The following is a 21,772-nucleotide window of genomic DNA, read 5'->3' as shown; positions in this document are numbered from 1 at the left end:
AATCTGCCAAGATCAACAAAATTATACTTCAACACAACAAATGGCTAAATACTAAAATAAAATAGACATGAGACAGCTGAATGGTACCCTATAGCCATTTTAAGGTATATAGCAGCCGGTCCGGTCCTGTATATAAACTAAAATTGAAATGTCATAGGTTGTGGTTAGGACTTGCTTTTTTTTTTTTTTTTTTTAACGTACTGGTTACTCAAAACCATGTCAATTCCATAATATTGCAAATTGCTGTTGATGTTATATTGGGACTCTTAATTGACTGGGATGATATTCTACCAGCTCTAACTTCGGACCAGAAATGGTCTCCCCAAGAAACTGTTCAACCCATCTGGACAATAAGTAGCTGGACTCCATGCTTGGTATATGTTTGCAAGAAAAGAATCTTGATTGAATTTGAACTGTAATGCTGCATCAAGGTGGAGGAATCCACCAGGGAGGAGGGGGGGGATTCCCAGAGCCTATGAAACTGCCACATAATGCAAAATAATTAATAAAAATATAAATAAAAAAAAGACTTAATACAACGCTGTTATAGTTGAAATAGTCTGGTGCTGACACAAAAATAAACACATAGGTCGACGGAACAAAATAGAAACCACAGAAATTTACTCACCTATCTATCACAAGCTAATCTTTGACAAATGAGTTAAAATCATTCCCTAGAGAAAGGACAGTCTCTGCAACAAATGTGCTGGGAAAATGGACCTACATGCGCAGAAGTTTGAAACAAGATGCATATCATATATCTTATACAAAAATCAACTCAAAATTGATCAAGGATCTAAATCTATACCCTTAAACCATCAATTATTAAAGGAAAACAATGGGGAAACTCTAAGACAGACATAAGCAAAGACATCTTGGAAGCACAAACAATTGAAGCAAAAACAAACAAATGGGATAATATCAAGCTAAGAAGCTTCTGCTCTGCAAACGAGGCTATTAACAAAGAGGCAAGCAATTGAATAGGAGAAAACACTTGCAAATTAAATAACTGATAGAAGATTAATGCCCAGGATATATTAAAAGCTTAGGAAGTGCAACAACAACAAAACAAATAATCCAGTTAAGAAATGGGCAAAGGTCATGAACAGGCAATTTTCAAAGGATGAAATATAAATGGTCATTAGATGCATTAAAAACACTCAAGATCACTTGCCATCAGTGAACACAATGAGATTTCGCCTTATCCCACATAGAATGACTATCATTCCAAAATCGAAAAACAATAAATGTTTGCAAGGATTTGGAGGAAAAGGTACCCTAATCACTGCCTGTGGGAATTTAAACTAACATAGCCATTATATAAGATGGTAGGGAGAGTTCCAGAGAGCTGAAAATAGAGCTACCATATGACCAAATCATCCCTCTCCTAGGAATTTACCCAAATGAAATAAAATCAGCAAATGAGAAAGTTATTTGTATTCCCATATTTATTGCAGCTCAGTTCACAATAGCTAAGATATGGAATAAACCTAAATGTCTACCAGCTGATGACTGGATAAAGGAATTGTGGTATTCATTTATATCTATATCTATATCTATATCTATATCTATATCTATATCTATATCTATATCTATACCTATACCTATACCTATACCTATACCTATATCTATATATCTATATCTATACCTATATCTATATCTATATCTATATCTATACCTATACCTATACCTATATCATCTATATCTATACTATATCTACACTATATCTATATCTATGTCTATGTCTATGTCTATGTCTATGTCTATATCTATATCTGTATCTGTATCTATATCTATATCTATTAAGGATAAAATCCTCTGCAGGAGAAAGAGTTCAGAGACATTCTTTGAGTTGAAAGCAGTCTGGAACTTTGAAAGTATCTTCTAATTCACACACCCTTTCTCAAGGAAGTTTCCAGATCCCAAATGCAAGCCTAGATCATAGAACACTTGCTGGGGAATGGCTTCACAGCTTGACACAGCAGGTATGTTTATTACACAGCATTGTTTTATAATATTTTTGTGATATCTTTCATGGTTTAAATACAACTCTTACTAAAAATGTTTAAACACAATTTAGGAGTTAATTTTTTTAAACACATTTTTAAAAATTATTAACTCCTTAGAGAGCAGTGAGGTTGGGAAGGACATAGGAAGAGAGAATTATTTGGATCTGGAGCCATAAAGAACTGACTTAGAATTTGCACAGGTCTAGAGTGACTCCCCAGTAGTAAACAGCCCATATTCAACCCTACCTCAAATCATACACACCTTCCAGACTTAAAACTTGCTGGAACTTAACCTGGACTTGCAGGCATACAGGTCCATCCTGAGATAAATCAATGCTGCACATAGTGCAAGCCTGTGTGAACTAAGAGACCAAGGGAGACACCAGACCGTGGAGACAGTGCAATAGCTCATGTGTAGAGCTGATCAGCAATAGTGAATCCATGTGAAAAACTTGAAGTATTCCTAGCCATGCTTCTTATAAGAACACTAACAGCAATAAGTAAAAGGAAAATAAAAGGACAAGAGGAAGATAGATGCCAATATTGCAAGCAGACATGTTGTTATATTGTGGCATAGTTTTATCCTTTCCAGTCATGCCTACTTATGCCTTTATCCACCTGCAAGTCCTAAATATTAAAGGTCTTAAATTATAACTTTCCAGAGTAATCTAAAGCTCTCATTTCAAATGCTAACATTTCTTATTGGAAAGATTCTTATGACTAGTCACATGAAAGAATTTAATTTTCCTAGATGCTCTCTCTTTAAAGCTTTCTTACTTCCCTCCACCCCCCGGTATTCCTACCAGTTCTTCCCATTTTTTAAGTCATTCTTATCTGTTTCCTGGCAGTCCTTCCAATATTTTAAGAGTCATTTTCATCTTTTTCTTGATTTAAAAATATTGATGCTATAATAAAGCTGATATCACTTTTTGTGTGCTCCAGAAAATATCCCTGGGTTAATTTTTCAAATAAGTACTCCCAACAATCCTTTAGTCAGACATCTCTGGCCACAAGTATGGCCAGATGTTCACACGCAAGTCTAGTAAGCTCTGAAACATAAGCACTTTGTTATTAAAACCTTATTTTTAAAATGGATTCATTTTCTCTTCTTCGTAAGAATTGCAGGAAGTGCTTCCTCTCTTCCCACCTCACCTTCCTGCCTCTTCCAATGCCCTCTCTTCCCTTTTCAGGGAGTTTCTACAAGTGAAACACTCTCAGCTCCCCCAAGTTATTTACTTATACAGAAGACTGGGACAGGGAGACAGGCTCACCATTTACACAGCGATCTACAATTTAAGAAGTGCTCTCTCTCACGCAGGATGCAATCCTTTGCACCCACATCTCCTGTAAACTGTCATTTGAAAGCTGATACTCACTTTTATCTTGAAGGTGACGAAAAACCTGGAATCTGATTCTGAAAAGAGTCCCAGTACGGTTTATCTGAAATGAACCATTTCTCATAAAACAGTTGTGACTCAGGAAGCAGAAATTGGAAAGCAAACAAGCCTTGTTACTGTCTCAGAACAGAGTTGTGCAATTCGAATCCGGAGTTTCCAGCAGTTGTGCACCACAAGGCACACCCCTTCAGGGGCTGCCTCAGTGAAAGGCATTCTGGGAACTGTATTACCTCAGACAACTTCCTGCTCTAATGAAAGTTCAAGAAAACTCCTGGTTTGTACTGAATCCAAAGAGAGAGTCATCTAAGAGCCAAGAAAAGAGGATATTAGTAAGAAACAATGACCATGACATTGATAAGATGTATTTCTAAAAGACAAACTCATGTTATGGTTCCAGTCTGTGTTCTGTCTTGAAAGTAGAGTGCAGAAGTGAGCTTGTTACCGCAGAGACATATAAGCATGTATTACTAAGATTATGGTAATTAAAATTGGAATGTTCTTGCCAGAAAGTCTAATCAGCCTGACTGGTCTAACCATGAGAAATGTTTAGTTATGTGGTAGAAATTGTCCTGCACCTAAATTTGCAGCTTCCTCTATTGACCAGAAAAAAAAAAGGATTTATGAGAGATTTCATATGTTTATCAAAATACATTTAATTGGAAAAGTTGTTGGAGTCAGCAATATTTTAACTTTCTCAATCCTTTCTGAACCTACTGTGTTAAAGTTTCCTATAGAGTGAATCAGAGTTCATGAGTGGTAATGTGATACCTTTGGTAAGCCTTTTTGGTGTGTATCCCAGAAACTGAATCGGTGAATGATTCTAATAACAGGGCACATATCCTTCGGTGAGTCAGATGGTTTCCAGTTATGCATCTTAACAAAACAGAGGGAAAAAGAATCAAGAAGTCATCAGTTAAATCACTAAAAATCCAATTATGACAGATCACACTAATTATTAATACAAGACTAGATTAAGTTAAAAGAACTAGCATTGCTTTGGCAAACTATTGTGAAAATATTATTTTCTTCTATATGTATGAGTTTGTCTTACTCTAGATTTAAGTGACTTTCATTTGCTAATTAAATTTTAAACCCCATAAATCTCATTAAAATGCATTTTAAGTGAAATTTTGTTTAATACTTATAAAAGCATCTCATTTAATTTTTCTTTTAATCAGTTATAAGTGAATAACACTTGCATATAATCAATGATTTTTAAAACTTTTAAATGTAGTAACTATAGTCAGGGGAAAAATTTCAACTTCAATATTTTTGTGTTTCTATTGCAAAGCAATATGATAAACCCTTCTAAGCCTATCAGATATTTAATGTTAGAGAAATAGCTATGGACAAAGTGAAGTAGAAACAAAAGTTTAAGGAGATAAAAAATAATGTAAGATTTCCAACGATTAAAAAATTGTACACATGTTTTTAAGTGAATTCTAGGCAGCATCTAAATAGAACATATACTTTTTGTTAAATACATTTAGGAGAATAATGTAAGAATCTGCCCTATTAAACATCAATCTTATGTTTGTATAACCACTTAACGTTATGTTAAAGATGAGTATCAACTTAATTCCTGATGGAGTTTCTGTTTTTGTGAAATTCTATTGGGGTTGGTGAGTTAAGATTTTAGAAATTGTTTGGAGGGGAAGGACTGAATATTCTAGAACCTAAAAGAGTCTTGGATAATGAGGATGGAGAGAGAGGAACAAGTACTTATAAGAAAGGAGGGATTTGCGCCTGGCTAAAAACCTCGCCTGCATGTGCCAGGATCCCATGCTGGCGCCTGTTCCTGCTCTGTCTGCTCCACTTCCCATCCAGCTCCCTGCCTGTGGCCTGGGAAAGCAATAGGGAACAGCACAAAGCCTTGGGACCCTGCACCTGCATGGGAGACCTGGAAGAGACTCCTGGTTCCTGGCTTCAGATCAGCTCAGTTCAGCTCTGGCTGTTGCAACCAAGATCTTTGTCTCTCCTTTTCTCTATAAATCTGACTTTCCAATAAAAAAAAAATTCTTTAAAAAGAAAAAAAGAGGAGGGATGTAATTAACAGACATTTATTTTCCTTACAGTTTTAACAATGGCCAAGTTTGTCTCCCATAGAGATCACTTGTACACACAGAGTCATGGAAACACAAGTGTTTGTTTTCTAATTACAATGCTGAGTCTTAAGAAGATTAAAAAAAAGAACAAAAAAGCAAAGTAAGTAGAGCTTAACTCTAATATGAACTTTTCATGCTTCCTTCTAAAGCATTTGGACATCTACTGGGAAACCATTGGAGAAGTACAGCAAATGAACAGGGATTTGGTAATACAAGCATATAGCTGTTTTAGAAAGAACACTCCTAATGAGAAGGCTGAATATGAAGCAAGATTTACATAGGTGAGTGGATTAGAAAGCAAGACTGGAGTTAGGAAAAGGAGTTACAAGGCCACTGCAATGAAGAAGTGATGATGACTGATTAATTATTGAAAGTAATAGTGGAAATAAACATGAAAGGAAATGTTTAGGATATATATTTACAGGTGTGTGTGGCAGATGTAAAAATATAGGTCAATGGCAAAGGTAGTCAAAAATCTGACTGTAGTCAGAGATCAGCAAGAGATGGAAACACCATGGAGAGGAAACTTGGTAATGTTGGAATTCATACAGAAAAAGGGGCTCTTAATGAGATGGGAAAATCAAGACAAAAGTATGCCCTAAGTCCAGGACCAAGCAACATAATTTGCAGCTCTTCTGATTTAAAAGCTGTTAAGAATTTCAAGAAGGCAGGATAGATTTTGAGCAATGGACACTGCGTAGAGGTCACACAATCAGAAATCCAGTCTTCTCTAAAAACCAGGAGAAGTGGGCCACGGTGGTGAAGAGGAATTGATCAACAGTGTTATGGAACGTAGAGAAGTAGGAATGGAAAACCAGAGGTGTATCAGGTAGGCCAGAGGCAGCTTTAGTGTGAGTAAAACAGTGGAGTGGTGGCAGAGATAGTTTTTAAATTGTAGTAAGACAAAGAAACTGGGTAGAAAGAGAGTATTTCAATCCAAACCTAGATTAAGAATGCAGTTGGAGCATACTTGGTGGTGGTGGGGATTTGCTCCTTTCAAAGGCCCTTCAGGGTTGGAGCAAGATGAAATCAAGAACACCACACTGTTTATTACTCAATCACATCGTAAATGTCAAAGCCACATATTGCAGAAACTAGTTGATCTTTAATAATGGCCAGAATGGCATGTTGAAGCTTTCATTTGAGAATGACATACGTTGTGGATAGAACATTGATGAAAAGCACGAGAGAACCAAAGATGCATTATAAAAATGTGCGAAGTCACTATAAATTAGTATTCTTCCTTTCCTAAGAAAATAAAATTTGGGGATTGCATTGTTGCACAGAGGTGAAGCTGGCGTCAGGCATCGGGTTGGAGTCCCGGCTGCTCGCTCTTCTGATCTAGTTGACGAAACTAGGGAAGCACAGACAATGGTTCAAGTGCTTGAGCTCCTGTCACCCATGTGGGAGACCCAGATGGAGTTCCAGGCTCCTGGCTTCAGGCTGCCTCAGCCCTGGTGGGTGTAGCCTTTGGGGAGTGAGCCAGTGGATGAAAGATCTCCTTTTAATCTGTCTATTCCTCTGCCTTTCAAGTAAATAAATCCTTTTTAAAAATGAGATTGGGGGCCCGGTATGGCAGCCTAGTGGCTAAATCTTCACTTTGCAGGGGCTGGGATCCCATGTGGGCACCAGCTCCTGTCCTGGTTGCTCCACTTCCCATCCAGCTCCCTGATTGTAGCCTGGGAAAGCAGTGGAGGATGGCCCAAAGCCTTAAAACCCTGTACCTGCATCGGAGACCCAGAAGAAGCTCCTGGTTCCTGGCTTCAGATCAGCTTAGCTCCGGCCATTGCAGCCCCGTGGGGAGTGAACCAGCAGATAGAGGATCTTTTTCTATATATCTCCTTCTCTCTGTATATCTACCTTTCCAATTAAAACAAATGAATCTTTTAAAAATGAGATTGGTGCATTAGAACTTAAATACTATATGTCTTATGATTCTTTGCTAGTAGGGTAAATTGTTACTTGTTAGGATGCCAGTAGCTCAAAGATTCATGAAAATAATGGAAAGCTAACAATAAAATTCAAATACTTAAATATAATATTAAAGAAGAGGAGAGTTTTTGTCATGTTTTACTAAAAATTGTACTGACAAGCAGTGCTATTCAGAAGGTTAGGTTCAAAGAGGAGAAGCGTGAGTCACTGTCATCCTTTCTCTCCCCTGTTCCCACAGACTGTGTCTCTCACGATGGATGCTTGAGACCCCAGGCCGGATTCCACTGGGGCCTCTGATAGTCCTTGGACAAAAGTAACTACAAGTGTGTTACTCTTCTGTTGGGTGACAAAATAGCACAAATCCAGTAGGTTAAAATAGAATTCACTGGGCTTGGCACGATGGCTCGATCGGCTAATCCTCTTCCTTCAGGTACTGGGATCCCATATGCAAACAAGTTCATGTCCCAGCTACTCCACTTTCCATACAGTTCCCTGCTTGTGGCCTGGGATTGCAGCAGACGACGGCACAAAGCCTTGGGATCCTGCATCTGTATGGTAAACCTAGAGGAGACTCCTGGCTCCTGAATTTGTATTGACTCAGCTGTGGCTGTTGCAACCACTCGGGGAGTGAACTAGAGGATGGAAGATCTTCCTGTCTCTCTCTCTGTAGATCTGCCTTTCCAATAAAAATAAATATTTTTCAAAAATAGCACTAATTAAATTCTCTATACTATAGAGATACATTTTAAGTGTCTGCAAATGATGCCATTCCTAAGACCACAGGTGTGATTTTTTTTTTTAAGAAATCAGAGGAATAAATGTTCCCTGACATGTGAAAAAATAAAACAAAAACTGGAGCCCATTGGCTATTTCAGGGCTGCTGTTCGTCAGAAGTCTGAGCACATCTTAGCTGAGACTACCACATTCTCCTCTGATGTTTGGGGTTCCTTCTCGGTTCATGTGGGCTATGGGAAGAACTGGCAGTTCTTTCCCTTTTCTTGCTAACTCCAGGCAGGGCCACTCAGTTAGATGCAACCTCGGGTTCCTTGCTGTTTGACCTCGTTCTGATGTGGATGTTTGCTTGCCGCCGGGTTAGCAGCAGCATGTGTCTCTTGTTCTGGAAGAATTCAGACCCTTTTGGAGCTCACCTGATGAACTCTAGCCCAGCTAGATCACCTCCCTCCGGACGAGCCAAGACAACTGACTGCAAGTTTAGTCACAGTAGGGATCTCCCGAGATGGTTCCAAATCCTGCCCTTCTCTGAAGCAGAAGTTTGTAATGTACTTTGTGCCCCGTGGGCAGGAAACCTGGGAGCCATCTTTCCCAGAGCAGCTTTCCCATGGGAAGGGGCCAAGCGGACGGTGTGAGACAGGATGGCTGCTTCCTCTCCCTACAGCCTCTAGGCCCTCCAGGGGATTCATATAGATGTGGGGGATTTCTCTTTTTTTGGCTCTTCTTCAAATGAATCCTGAGAATTAATCAATATCATTTGGATCCATTTTTTGAGTCTTCTTGTGGAAACTCCTTTCCCAGCAGTGGCAACTTATTCTCTTCCATACCTTTCTTCCACAGTAATGTATCCTGCAGACCTTTTCAAGCATCTCTTGATTGTCTCTTTGGCAGCAACCACTTGACTCCAGGAGACGAGGAGATGTCTGCACTAAGGTTTCCTGGTGCCCACCTGGACTCTTTGTGGGCTTTGTCCTGTCTGTCCTTTGGGGAACCATTGGGAAAAGTGCTAGCTCAGGTGATTCTAAACATTCTCAAAGACTGTCAGAGAGTTGACTGTGAGGGGAGGTCACATGGAATCTTGAGGTCTAAGCCATTCAGGGCAGAGCTAGATGAGCATGCGCCACTTGTGCAGTCGGAACACCTTGGACACACAGCGGGTAGAACATAACCCACTCACCAGCAAGTGGTACAGGCAGACAGCTCTTTCATGATGGTAGTGACCTGAGCAGCTGAGTCTTGGTCTGCTGCCTCCCAGACATGTCAGTAGGCAGCTAGCGGCATATGAAGCAGCGGAGCCAGCACTTGAATGAGCCGCTTCAACAGTTGTTGGTGTCCAAGTGATAATACAAGTTTCTCTGTCAAACTCCAGCCTCTGCTTAGTAAATGACATGCAAGGAGCTTAATTATGGGCTAAGGAAGGTAGCTAGAAACTGTTCAAGATTCTTTTTTTTAAAAAAGATTTATTCATTTTATTACAGCCAGATATACACAGAGGAGGAGAGACAGAGAGGAAGATCTTCCATCTGATGATTCACTCCCCAAGTGAGCCGCAACGGGCTGGTGCGCGCCGATCCAAAGCCGGGAACCTGGAACCTCTTCCGGGTCTCCCACGCAGGTGCAGGGTCCCAATACATTGGGCCGTCCTCAACTGCTTTCCCAGGTCACAAGCAGGGAGCTGGATGGGAAGTGGAGCTGCCGGGATTAGAACCAGCGCCCATATGGGATCCCAGGGCTTTCAAGGCGAGGACTTTAGCCGCTAGGCCACGCCGCCGGGCCCTCAAGATTATTTCAATGGAAAAAATGTTTTGGCAGTTCCAAACACTGAAGTCATCTAATTAGATGTTATTTTACAATCTATATCATGGGGTTGAGGGGGGTGATCCCTGGGGAAACAGCTACTGATGGGGCACTATCCACTGACCAGAGCGCTGTGACAGAGTTTGGGATTTTTATAACCTCAATATAATCTAGAAATGTCAAATTGCTTAAAGCTAGAGGAGGATATGTTGGATTGTGTACATTTTCTGCTTTTTTTTGGGAAAATATTTATTTATTTATTTATTTGAAAAATAGGAAGTACACAGAGGAAGACAGAGAGAGAGTGAGAGCGAGAGAGAATGAGAATTCTTCCATCTTTCCACTGGTTCACTTCCCGAATGGCCACAAAGGACAGGGCTGGGCCAGGCCAGAGCCAGGGACAGTCAGTTCTGGCCGTTGTGGCCACTTAGCGAGTGAGCCAGTGGATGGAAGCTCTTTCTCTCTGTTTCTTCTTCTGGAAAACCTGACTTTCCAACTAAAAAAAGAACAAGAATAAGAAGAGATTGGCAGCAGGCACCTTCTCATCAGCAGACATGCAGTGGAGGCTCTCTCTGAGGCCTCGCCATTCTCCATTCCAATGTTGCTCTCCCCAAAGCATCTCCATCCTTAAGAAATGAGAATGTTTATAAAACCTCACACTGAAATGACTAGTATCCTCTTATTGCATAATTAAAGTGCATTGTTCCATTAGCAGTAAAGGTATTTTCAGAACAGGTTTCATGGAGTAGCAGGTAAAGCCGAAGCCGGAGAGGCTGGTATCCTGTATGAGCCACACTTTGCAGTCCAACTATTCAACTTCTGGTCCAACTCCGTGCTATGACCTAGGAAGACAATGGGAGATGGCCTATGTATTTGGGTCCTTGCCACCCACGTGGGAGACTGGGGGGAAGCTCCCAGGACTGGCCCTTGTGGCCACTTTGGGAGTGAACCAGAAGGTGGAAGATCACACGTATTCTCTCCCTCTAACTCTCAAATGAATCAATCAACCAATCGATTCTTCTTACTTTCTCATTATTCATGAATGATGCCCAAGTTTTTCTCTCAAAGCTCTCCTTACTCTATTTGATTGAATTTTAACGTTGAGTAAAACTAAAATAAGGCAGTTCTGCAGGAAAGCTGCATGAGAGTCTTCAGCGAGCAGGATACAGCCAATTTCCTCCGAAGCCTCTAAGGAACAGAAACTGCTTAGCTGTGCACTCTCGGCTAGTTCTGTTTCCACCGCCCATTTTCAGTCGCACGAGGCTTCTAATCATTTGGTTGGAAGAAGACAACTGCTATTGAGATTGGATTTTAACATGGAGCTAAAGGCTTACAATCCTCTCCAGGGTCATTTGGTACATCAAGTAAGTCAGCACTTACAAGGGAAACGAAGAAAGAACAGTCTCCAACATCGTGACTCTTAACAGTTCTATTAGCTTTAATAGCATCCACTGCGCAGTCCTTTGCAATTTATAAAGCATTTTTACACCTGATTGGCTTTAATTGTAATGATTTGAGATTAGACACTCCCGTTATGCTAATACTACCTGGTTCCATGTGTTTATTGGTGTAACCAGATTGCATCCACCTGCTCTGATGTTCCTCGACGGCATAACACCCTGGCTGTCTCTACCGGCAATAAGCAATCATCAATGTTGATGATTAACGAACAAAACTAGACCCCTCACAAGATCCTGCCTCACTTTTGCTTTCTGCTGTTTACAATAGATACCCTCAGAATTCAACGTGTGACTCCTGACACAGAACGTCTGGATTAGGTGAAATAGTGAATAATCCCCCTCCTGCCGGCGCCCTTCGGGCCACGCTCCGCTGGGGTGGATGAGGAGGAAGTCGCCCTTAAGGTTGGAGTGATCCCGGTCCCTGCTTTGCAAAATTCGGCCTCCAACTCCCGGACTCTCCAGAGAGGCCACCTGCTGGGAAGGTGCGGTGGGAGCCTGGCGCATCAAACTCGGCCCAAGTCCGGAAGGCGATTGCGGGATGTGGCTTCTGATTAGATATTATATTGCAACCTATATCGTGGGTTTCAGGGTGTGATCCCTGTGGGAAAGGGTTTCAACCGCGGCGAGACCGAGTGGCCGGGGGCGGGCACTCGGGCGGGCGGAGCCTGGGGAAGCCTGCGCCTTCTGGGTGGGAGGGCGCACTCCGAGCAGACTGCACGCAGCGGGTCAGCTATCAGCGGGTCAGCTATCAGCGGATCAGCTATCCGCGGCTCCCCAAGCTCCCCTCTGCAGCTTCCCAAGCTCCCTTCCGCGGCTCCCCAAGCTCCCCGCCGCGGCGTCCACCTGCTGTTGGGAAGAGCTGCCGACAGGGCCGCGCGCGCCGCCGCTGGGTCAAGTGCGGACGCGGCGCTGAGAGCCGTGGCCGTGCGCGGACCCCACAGCTCTCCTGCTGAGCCCGCTGGGAAAACGGAGCTGCTACGGAAAGGTCACGCGACTTTCGAGGCCCAAGGTACTTGCTTGGCGGCGGTTTAGGGGATGAGGCTGGGCCGACTTTTGTTTATCCCCAAAGACGCCAGTCCCTGCTATGCTAGAAAGACTGGAGAAAGTCATTAGTAGTCTCCTGATCCTAGTTGCGAGAAACAGGTGGGTATTGGGAGAGGAGGAGGCACAGGGGGAAAGGCTGGAGATGGGAGGACTGTGTTTCCTTCGTGCTTCGTGCTGTTGTTGACAGCACGTCCCTACTTAGAAAACTACAGAAAGTTGGGGGCGCGCGGAGTGATTGCGCGTGAGCCCCCGGCCCTACCGCGCGCTCGCGGCCGGAGTCTCTTCCGAGCTCCCGGGTCCGGGAGACTGAGCAGGATTCATCTCGACCGGCCTGCCTGCCCGCCTACTTAAGTCTGGGAAACACGGCTATTTATTGTTGTTAGAGACTTCCTGCAGCTTTCAAACTATACAGGGGAATTTCTCAAATCATCTGGAAACCGGAACCCGTCACCCCCGGTGAATCTCGCAGCGAGTCCCGGCCCGCGGGGCCGCGGACGGTGCAGGCCACCTTGGGTTCAGGCGGATGGCGGGGAGGAACGCTGAGCTTCCTCAAGGCTTCCCTCCCGCCGCCTGCTCTCACATCACTCTGACGCTTTAGGGAGCGGCGCAGCCTCCCGATGGCTCCCGCAGCCGAGGCCACACAGGGCTTCAAAGCCACGCGGCGCCGAGTGGACCGTGATGCAGGCAAGTTAGGCCCGGAGGCGTGGACGGAGTGGCATTCCCACCCCCGGACTAGCTCTGCAATTGGTGTTGACCAGGAAGAAATGCTTTTCCTTCTTGGTCGCCCCGCAGACCACTCTGGGGACAGTGGGTGGGAAATGAAAGCGCCATTTCCAGAGGGGGCACCTCCCCACCCATCATGCAGAAAGATCTCGCCCTTTGGAAGTGTGTGTCACAAGCTACCACGCACGCTCCTTAGATCCTGCTTCGGAAATCCGTGTCTTGAAGTGTGGAAAACTACGTTGGCAGGCATGATAGCTCGGGGACTCCTGAGTTTCTCCTCCTCCTCCTCTTCTTTTTGAAAGATGTATTTATTTTTATTAGAAAGGCAGATTTACAGAAAGGAGAAGAGACAAAAACATCATCCACCGGCTGGTTCACTTCCCAAATGTCCCCATCGACTGGAGCTGAGCCTATCCGAAGCCAGGAGCAAAGAGTTTCTTCCACGCCTCCCACGTGGGGGCAGGGTTTCAAGGCCTTGCACTATCCTTCACTGCTTTCGCAGACCACAAGCAGGGAGCTGGATGGGAAATGGAGCAGCTGGGATAGGAACTACCATCCACAGTGTTTACAGGCGATTGGAGGCGGAGGATTAGCCAATGTGCCGGGCCCTGCTGACTTGCCAATAAGCTGCTTGCACACCTGATTACTTTGAGCAAATTATGCTTCCCTGGCTTTGCAGGGAGCGGGGGAGGGTGGCCTCCTGTGGAGCTTGGGGTGGGCTGGCAGATACAGGTAGTTTTTGCAGCTGACCCCACCTATGTATCAGCTGTCCCTTCCTGCCAGGCCTCCCTTGATCTTGCGCTTCCCTTACGCGCTTCCCTTACCAGCTTGGAGGGTCCCAGCAAAGTGCTTGTCAGGTGCCTGCCAACCTGCAGGAAGCCTTAGCTCTCTTCTGAATCTCAGAGGTGATGGGTCCCTGTTCTCTTTCACTCATTCAGTGACAAGGTTCCTAATAGCAGAGTTAGACTTCATTTCTTTATCTGATTTGCTGTTTGTCACAGAGCTTTTGTGAACACAGCTATTATGACATGTCAGACATGGTTAGTGTCTTAAAACTTTCGGTTGTCAGATGTGAGAGTTCATGTCAGCCGGTGAGTTTTAGTGATAACCGGGGACTATGCAAGTCTATTCCATTCTGTGAAGACCAGGTGACCTGTGCTTAGTGAAGCGTTGCAGGGATGCCAAGTGCACATTATGGAGCATGCACGCTGGACAGTCACCTCCTTCCTGCTCCTGGCCCCAGATTCATCCCCAGGTGGGGTGTTACTAAAAAGCTGACTTTACATCCATAGCTTTAAAATATTTATTTATATTAAAACATTTGAAAGGCAGAGCAACAGTGAGATTTTCCGTTCACCGCTTCACTCCCAAGTACCGACAGTAGCCAGGGATGGGCCAGGCTGAAATCTTAAAATCTGCTCAGATTTGCCTGTGGGTGGTAGAGGCCTGAAGTAATTGAGCCATACCTTGATTTTCAGTTTGGTTGTCCTTTTGGAACTATTTTAGAATTACCCGAAATCCAGGAATGAACTAAAATGATGGAAACATATCTAAGACAAAGGTGACGGGGCATTTGAAAAATAGAAACACATACAGAGGAAAGTAGAAGTGGCTCACACTTCACAGCCTGACAGCAGATTCTTTTCAGTTTCTAATTGCGTCATCTCGTTACTTACATTCTTTTATGATATCTGTTTCTTGGGCAATGAGATTTTATCCTTTTTATCTTCCAGTGAGAGTGTGACCAATACCAGCCACGGTGTGTTAATTATTGTGGATGCTGGTTTCACAATAATTTTTACTACTCTGACTCAAGACTTTTTGAGTGTTCTCATTTTTTTCTTCTAATAACTGGACAATTGTTCTCTGGGCAGTGTAATATGATGGAGAAATATTATGAATGTGAAGTTAAAGATATATTTCCAAATCAGTAAAAAAGACATCTTGCTTAGCCTCTGCCATTTGCTGAATACATGTACAGGTCATGAGTTTTATTTTTAACAAAAGAGGAAAACATTGTATTTTTTAAAAAGAAATATTTGAAAGACAGAGTTGAGAGCGTGAACTTGTGCTTCCATTTGCAATGGCTAGAGTTGGGTGGACCTGAACCCAAGAGAGCCAGGGCCTCTTACATGGCTGCAGGGGCCCAACAACTTAGGCCATCTTCCTCTGCTTTCCTGGATGCATTAGCAGGGAGTTGAATCCTAAGGGGAGCAGTCACACTCAGAGCAGTGCCCATAAGGAATGTTGGTGTCATAGGCAGTGGTTTTGCCTGCTATGCCACTATGCTGCCCCTCCAAACATTGTATCTTAAAAGTACAGGAACTGATGGAAGGATAATCCTTTGCCAGGAGTGCTGGCTTCCCATAGTGGAGCCAGCTTGAATCAGGCTACTCCACTTACAACTCACCTCCTTGCTTGTAGCCCAGGGAAGCAGCAGAGGACGGCTTAAGTCTTGGGCCCCTCCTGGCTTCAGACAAGCCCAGCTCTAGCCATTGTAGCCATCTGGGGAGTGACCCAGTAGATGGAAAATCACTCTGTCCCTCCTCTTTCTGTAACTCTTCCTTTCCAATAAAAATAAGAAAGTCTTTAAAACAGCAAATAAAAGTAAATAGTACAGAAAGGGAAGGAAAACATCATATTTAAAAAAACTGTATGATTCTGATTCTAGCATGTATTATAGATGGTCAACAAAAAACAAAATTATGCATTAACTCTGCATAAGGATATTGATGCAAAAGCCTCAAATTGTTAGAAATGGACAGAAGCCAGGTGCACGAAGCAGTGCAATTCCTTTAAGGACTGCAGGTAGAAACTCATCACCGCAGGCAAAGATGGTATGATGCTGCTAAGAGATGAGGTAGGTGAGGATCACCTGTACCTGCCATTAAGGGAAAAACACAAGGACCACAACTCAACACCAGGATGGTATGTTTCTATTTGCACAAGAAAAGGTTGCTCTCTCTGGCAATTCCTCTGTGTGAGTATGTGTGTACAGGAGTACTGTAGAGAACAAGAAAGTAACGTTGACAGAGCAAGAGGAGGAGGTGGAAGAGGCTTGTTTTACAAACTTTTCTGTGTGAATTTTTAATCATCAGCCTGTATCTTTTTAAAAACTGTTGAAAAATGGCAGTTACATGTCAAAATACTTCACAGAGATCTAATTTTCATCTTCTGTTAAGTGACATGAAATGCTTGACTGACAGTGTGGGGTAGGAAGCTTGAAGGACATTTGAGCCCTAAATATGTGCCACCCAGCAGTTGGATGGTGCTATTTATGGCTAACGACGGTTTGTTCGCCCACTTGTTAGAAACCACTGACAAAAATAAATAATTCTAGTACCAGGGAGGACTTTAATTCTTAGAACTGCCTCAAGATTTTTTTTTTAAATGTGTAGGATGTCTAAATTTTAAAATTAGAGAATAAAATAACTGAAGCATTTACCATATTTGATGGTCTGCTTACTAGAAACACAAGTGACAAGAGAAAGAATAAATGCTGCAGTTATTTATAACTTGAATTTTTTTACTACATTAAATTCCTAATGTGTTTGACTAACATACAATGAATGCATTGTAGGTTTTCTAATGTTAGTTTTCTGAGTGTGTTGCAATGGAAGAGATTTCGCAATTTCCCTGTTTCCCACTGAACCTAGTTTCCAGGGCAGGCACTTGGGGTGGTGCCTGCATGCCCTGCTGGAGTGCCTGGGGTCAGGTCCCAGCTCTGTTCCCAGTTCCCGTTTTTTGGTACTGCACTCCCAGAGTGACAGAAGGGACTGGCTCATGCAGCTGGGTCCCTGCCACTTACAAGGAAGACTTGGATTTGGAGTTCTCTGTCCCTGGCGCCAGCCTGGCCGAGCTCTGCTGCTGTGCACATCTGGGGAGTGAACCAGTCAAGGGGAGATCTGGCGCTAATAAAGCCTCTGAATATGTTTAAAATAATGTGCATCTCTTACATTTTCTCTGGGTCTACGTTACTTTAAATGAGAAAGGACTGAGGTTTCGTTAGATTTACCCCCCCCCGAACACCTTACTGTCAATAATTGTTATTTCCAGATTGTATCTAGAGCCTTATCCTCAAGGACATATTTATTAGTGAAAGTATTCTCTGTGCTGTTTTCAGAACCTTTCGTTGAAACACTGAAGGTTCTTGTGTGTATGTGGTGTGAGGGTGTGAACTCACTAGGTGTTGTCACTGTCGCAGGCTGGCCTTCTGGTGTGCATCATGTCCAGTTTTGAAGATGCTGACACAGAAGAGACGGTAACTTGTCTCCAGATGACTGTGTACCATCCCGCCCAGAGTCAGAGCAGCATATTTCATGCCATACACTTCAATAAGCGAGAGAAATTGTCCTCCAGCGAAGTGGTGAAATTTGGCCGAAATTCCAAGGTCTGTCATTACACTTTTCTTGACAAACAGGCTTCCCGAGTTCAGTTTTCTCTGCAACTGTTTAAACAGTTCAACAGTTCAGTTCTGTCTTTTGAAATTAAAAATATGAGCAGGAAGACCAATCTGATTGTGGACAATCAGGAGCTGGGCTACCTCAATAAAATGGACCTGCCACACAAGTGCCTGGTGCGATTCAGTGAGTATCAGTTCCTGATGGAAAAGGAAGAGGGAGAGTCGCTGGATTCATTCGAGACTCAGTTTATTTTGTCTCCAAGACCACTCTTGCAAGAAAACACCTGGCCGCCTCACAAGCCCATCCCTGAGTACGGCTCTTACTTACCCTTCCCCTCCGGAAACACTTCTCCTACAGAAATGGATGAAAATGAACTGTGACCTTGGAGAGCCTCAGAGAAGCAGGAAGAAGCACTGTGTAGACACCTGACCCACAGGCACTGTGCTTACTCAGTGTGGTGTACTGTAATCATCTGGAACCCGTCCGTGGACAGTGTGGTATTATAAACTTGAAGTGTGCAGTCTGTGAGTCATCAATGTCATCGCCTGTGGCATCCCCCAGCCTGTGAGAATTATTTTATGTGTACATCTGTGAGACCTGATGTTTTTAAGGCAAACTGTTGTGATGACACACATTTCTTTGCTAGATTTGAGTCTTGTATTTTTTTTTCTTGGTTTGGTCCCATCATTTCACAGAAATGATTTGACTTGAAGGTCAAGGTCCCTGATGGTTGGTGCTTGTTGTTATTAAAGTGAGTTCTACAGTACCGCCTGGGCATCACTGTAGTTTTAATATGGGAAGACTGGTTTGAGAAATAATTTTCTATGGATTACTTCACATAGGATTGTAGTGTTTATACCAGCAAAGTCAGTTTTCCTGCCTGTATGCAGCATTTAAAGACAATATATATAGATTTTAAAGAAATGCAATTTTAGAATTATTTTATCAAATATGGTTAGATTTTTATGTAGTTGAGTTTTTAAATTCTGTGAACTCAATGTTTTAATAGCATTCATGCACATAATAAAGTCAAAGTTTAAATAACTAACCATTTCTTTGAAATTCTGGAGGGAAAGATCCGTTTTTACAAGACTTTAGTCACTAAATGCATGTGAATATTTATAATGATTACACAAATACTTCTAAATTTTGAGTTTCAAAAAGACTTGCTTTTATTTAAAAGATTTTCTTTTAGCTTATTTTTAACCAGAAAGAGAATGTTAATTAGACTGGTAGCTATTCGGAAATTAAACTCTAATGTTACAAAAAATAAGGGGCATTCCATACAGTCTTAGAAGGTAAATGAAATTTCCTGCAGGAAGAGGTCCATTTATTTGGGGAGCAGGGGAAGGATTTGTGTATTGTTATTTCCACAACAACCTTTCTAAAAGCATTTTTTAAGTTCCCCAGTGTCTGAGCAAGTGAATGTTAACCTCATTAAGCCTGCTGTTGACTCAGACCATTGATCTCTCCTGGGCTGTCTGTCATGTCCAGCAGCCTGACTGCCAATCCCCAGCGCTGGAGCTATTCCAGCTCAATGAAGTCCTTGTTTCCTGCAAGACTCTTTCAGTTTCCATGTCTTGTTTTTCTTTTGCCTTGTAGTAGCAGAGTGATGGCTGATGGCCAGTAAAGGTATCCAGATGCTGTTGTGCTAACCTTCAGAACCCGGGAGTGTGTGTACATTGCAGAAGGGAATTAAAACTGCACACAAATTTAAAGTTGCTAAGTGAGTACCTTAAAATAGATGCTCCTGGATTATCTGGGTGGGCCCAATTAATCACAGGATCCTTAAATGTGGAAGAGAGGCAAAACAAGATGTCAGAGTGATAAAATGTAGAACCTGATCCACTGTTGACAGCTTTGAAGATGGACGAAGGAGTCCTTGAGCCAGGGAAGGACAGCAGCCTCTTGAAGAACTGGGACACCTGCACTGGCCACCCGGGAGCCGAAAAAGGCAAGAAACTTTGAATGAAATCCTGGGACACTGGCTCTTATGCTAGTCAGATCTCTTGAGTTCTTAGCTGCAGAACTTTGTAACAGTAAAGTTGTGTTGCTTTAGACCATGACATAAATGTTACAGGAGCAGAGAGAAAATATACTCTCTGTGACTCTGTCAATCAGTTGCCTTTATTAGACAGTTTTTCTTTAGCGTTATAGCTTCTAATTCGATTACCCAGCTTGTTAGAACTGCTTCCCATGTAAGCAGTTAAGGCTTACATACTAAATATACTGTCTAGTATATTTAGGCTTTAGCATGTATGTATCATCACCTTTTAACCATTTTGTCAGACTTCCATACTTCTATTTCTGGTTTTTGACTCTGATAATATTAAAGTTACTAAATCATAAAGTTTTAATATTACGGCATTCAAGGTCAGTGGTGTGGCAGACTGAACTGCTGCCTCCAGCATGGGAATCTCACAGGATGCCAGTTCAATCCAGGCTGCTGCACTTCCAGTCCAGCTCCCTGCTAATTCACAGGGGCAGAGGATAGGCACTCTGAGGGCTCCTTCAGGAGTGCTTGGGGCTGGCATTGTGGCATAATACTTTTAGCAGCTTCCTGCAATGCTGGCATTACATGGGAGATCAGTTTGAATCCCCACTACCCCACTTCTCATTCAGTTCCCTGCAAATGTGTCTGAGATGACACAGGAGGATGGCCTAAGCCTTTGGGCCCCTATGCTCAAGTGGGAGACCCACAAGAAGCTCCTGGCCCAGCCCTGGCTGTCATGGACATCTGGAGAAATTCTGAAAACAGTGGATGGAAGATATTTCTGTAACTTGCCTTTAAATACACAAAGAATTAAAACAAAAACAAAACAAAACAAAACAAAACAAAAAACCTTTTCAGGCCCAGCGTAGTAGCCAAGTGGCTTAAGTCCTCACTTTGCATGTGCCAGGATACCATATGGACACCGGTTCATATTCTGGCTGCTCCACTTCCCTTCCAGATCGCTGCTTGTCACCTGGAAAGGCAGTCAAGTACAGTCTAAAGCCTTGGGGCTCTGTGCCTGCGTGGGAGACCCAGAAGAAGCTCCTGGCTCTTATTTCAGATCAGCTTAGCTCTGGCTCTTGAAGCCACGTGGGGTATGAAGCAGTGGATGGAAGATGTTTCTCTCTGTCTCTCCTTCTCTCTATAGATCTGACTTGCCAATAAAAATAAATTTATACATACAAAGGTTTTCTTCCCATGTCTCATCATGCCCTTGTTGTATATTCCCTAACTTTGTGATTTTTTTAGTGTTTATACTAAAAAACATGTTACTAAACATAGTTTAGTATGTTTATGTTATATGTTTGTTATTACTGTTCATGTCTTTTAGAATGTTAAAGTAAAAGATTAGGACACTTACATGTCTTGTGTCTTTTTACTGCTATGTTCAGCACCCTGACAGACTCGGCAGATCCTATGACTATTGCTTAATATGTGATTTCTAATTGTTTTTTTAAGAAACAAAAAGTTATAACTGTTTTTCTTAGCAGTTAAAACATTCCAAGTTTTAATCCTATCTTCCTTTCCTAATTTACTCCTTTGTGTCTAACCATATCAAGTTTAATAATAATTCAGAAGTCATAGTATTTGTATATTTACATAGTAAAATCAATAATAATTTATTACCTTTAAGTGTAAAAACATATTTATTCACAATCCTTGAGAAGTTACCATTCCTTCAAAAAAAATTATTCATGAACAAAAAGCCAAGAAAAATTACCATAGTAGCCTATGCCAAACCAAAAATATACATCTGATGTATACAAACTTTAGAAAGCATTGACACAGGCAATGTCAATATAGATTAATATTAAAATATTTCCAATGACATAGCTACAACTTAAATTATGATACAGATATAAATAATGGTATTACCTAACACATATTTACATATTAAAGTGTCATATTTCTATGAGATAAAAAGGGACATAAAACTACAGATGTCATTGCCTAGTAGTTCAAATATTGAAAGGGCCACAGGATTGTTTTTAAAAGTACAGCAAAAACTTTCAGTTACTATTTATATCTGGACCTTCCTATATAGTTTTGGGAACATGCACTGTCATTGCTGCAAGAAAAAGAAAAAGAAAAACCAAACAACAGTTTACTTATTATTAAAATCATACTCAATCCTCAGCAAAATCAAGGAAAGCAATCAGTGAGTACTTTATGTTCTT

At 42.2% G+C, this 21,772-nt stretch overlaps 2 protein-coding genes across 5 annotated transcripts in view; one reads left to right on the top strand and one right to left on the bottom strand.

Annotated features, from left to right (window-relative positions):
* The window catches only part of ALPK1 (alpha kinase 1), a 110,794-nt gene extending 107,256 nt beyond the window's left edge, over positions 1-3,538 (bottom strand). For both annotated transcript variants that reach the window (XM_058666938.1, XM_058666940.1), the window contains exon 1: positions 3,386-3,538. The gene's annotated coding sequence lies outside the window, so the exon portion shown is untranslated. The remainder of the gene's footprint in view (positions 1-3,385) is intronic.
* An 8,753-nt stretch (positions 3,539-12,291) lies between these two features.
* Positions 12,292-19,796, top strand: TIFA (TRAF interacting protein with forkhead associated domain). 3 transcript variants are annotated; one of them, XM_058666941.1, is made up of 2 exons: positions 12,292-12,441; positions 17,404-19,796. In XM_058666941.1, exon 2 carries the CDS (start codon positions 17,425-17,427, stop codon positions 17,980-17,982), a length of 558 nt encoding a protein of 185 aa, XP_058522924.1. In that variant the 5' UTR covers positions 12,292-12,441; positions 17,404-17,424; the 3' UTR covers positions 17,983-19,796. The 3 variants fall into 3 exon arrangements, with proteins under 3 accessions (XP_058522924.1, XP_058522926.1, XP_058522925.1); XM_058666943.1 differs by lacking the exon at positions 12,292-12,441 and adding an exon at positions 12,494-12,575; XM_058666942.1 differs by lacking the exon at positions 12,292-12,441 and adding an exon at positions 13,011-13,223.
* The last annotated feature ends 1,976 nt before the right edge of the window (positions 19,797-21,772 follow it).

This window comes from Ochotona princeps, chromosome 7, assembly GCF_030435755.1.
Source record: "Ochotona princeps isolate mOchPri1 chromosome 7, mOchPri1.hap1, whole genome shotgun sequence".
Lineage (NCBI taxonomy): Eukaryota > Metazoa > Chordata > Mammalia > Lagomorpha > Ochotonidae > Ochotona > Ochotona princeps.
This window is presented reverse-complemented; position numbering and strand designations above follow the sequence as displayed.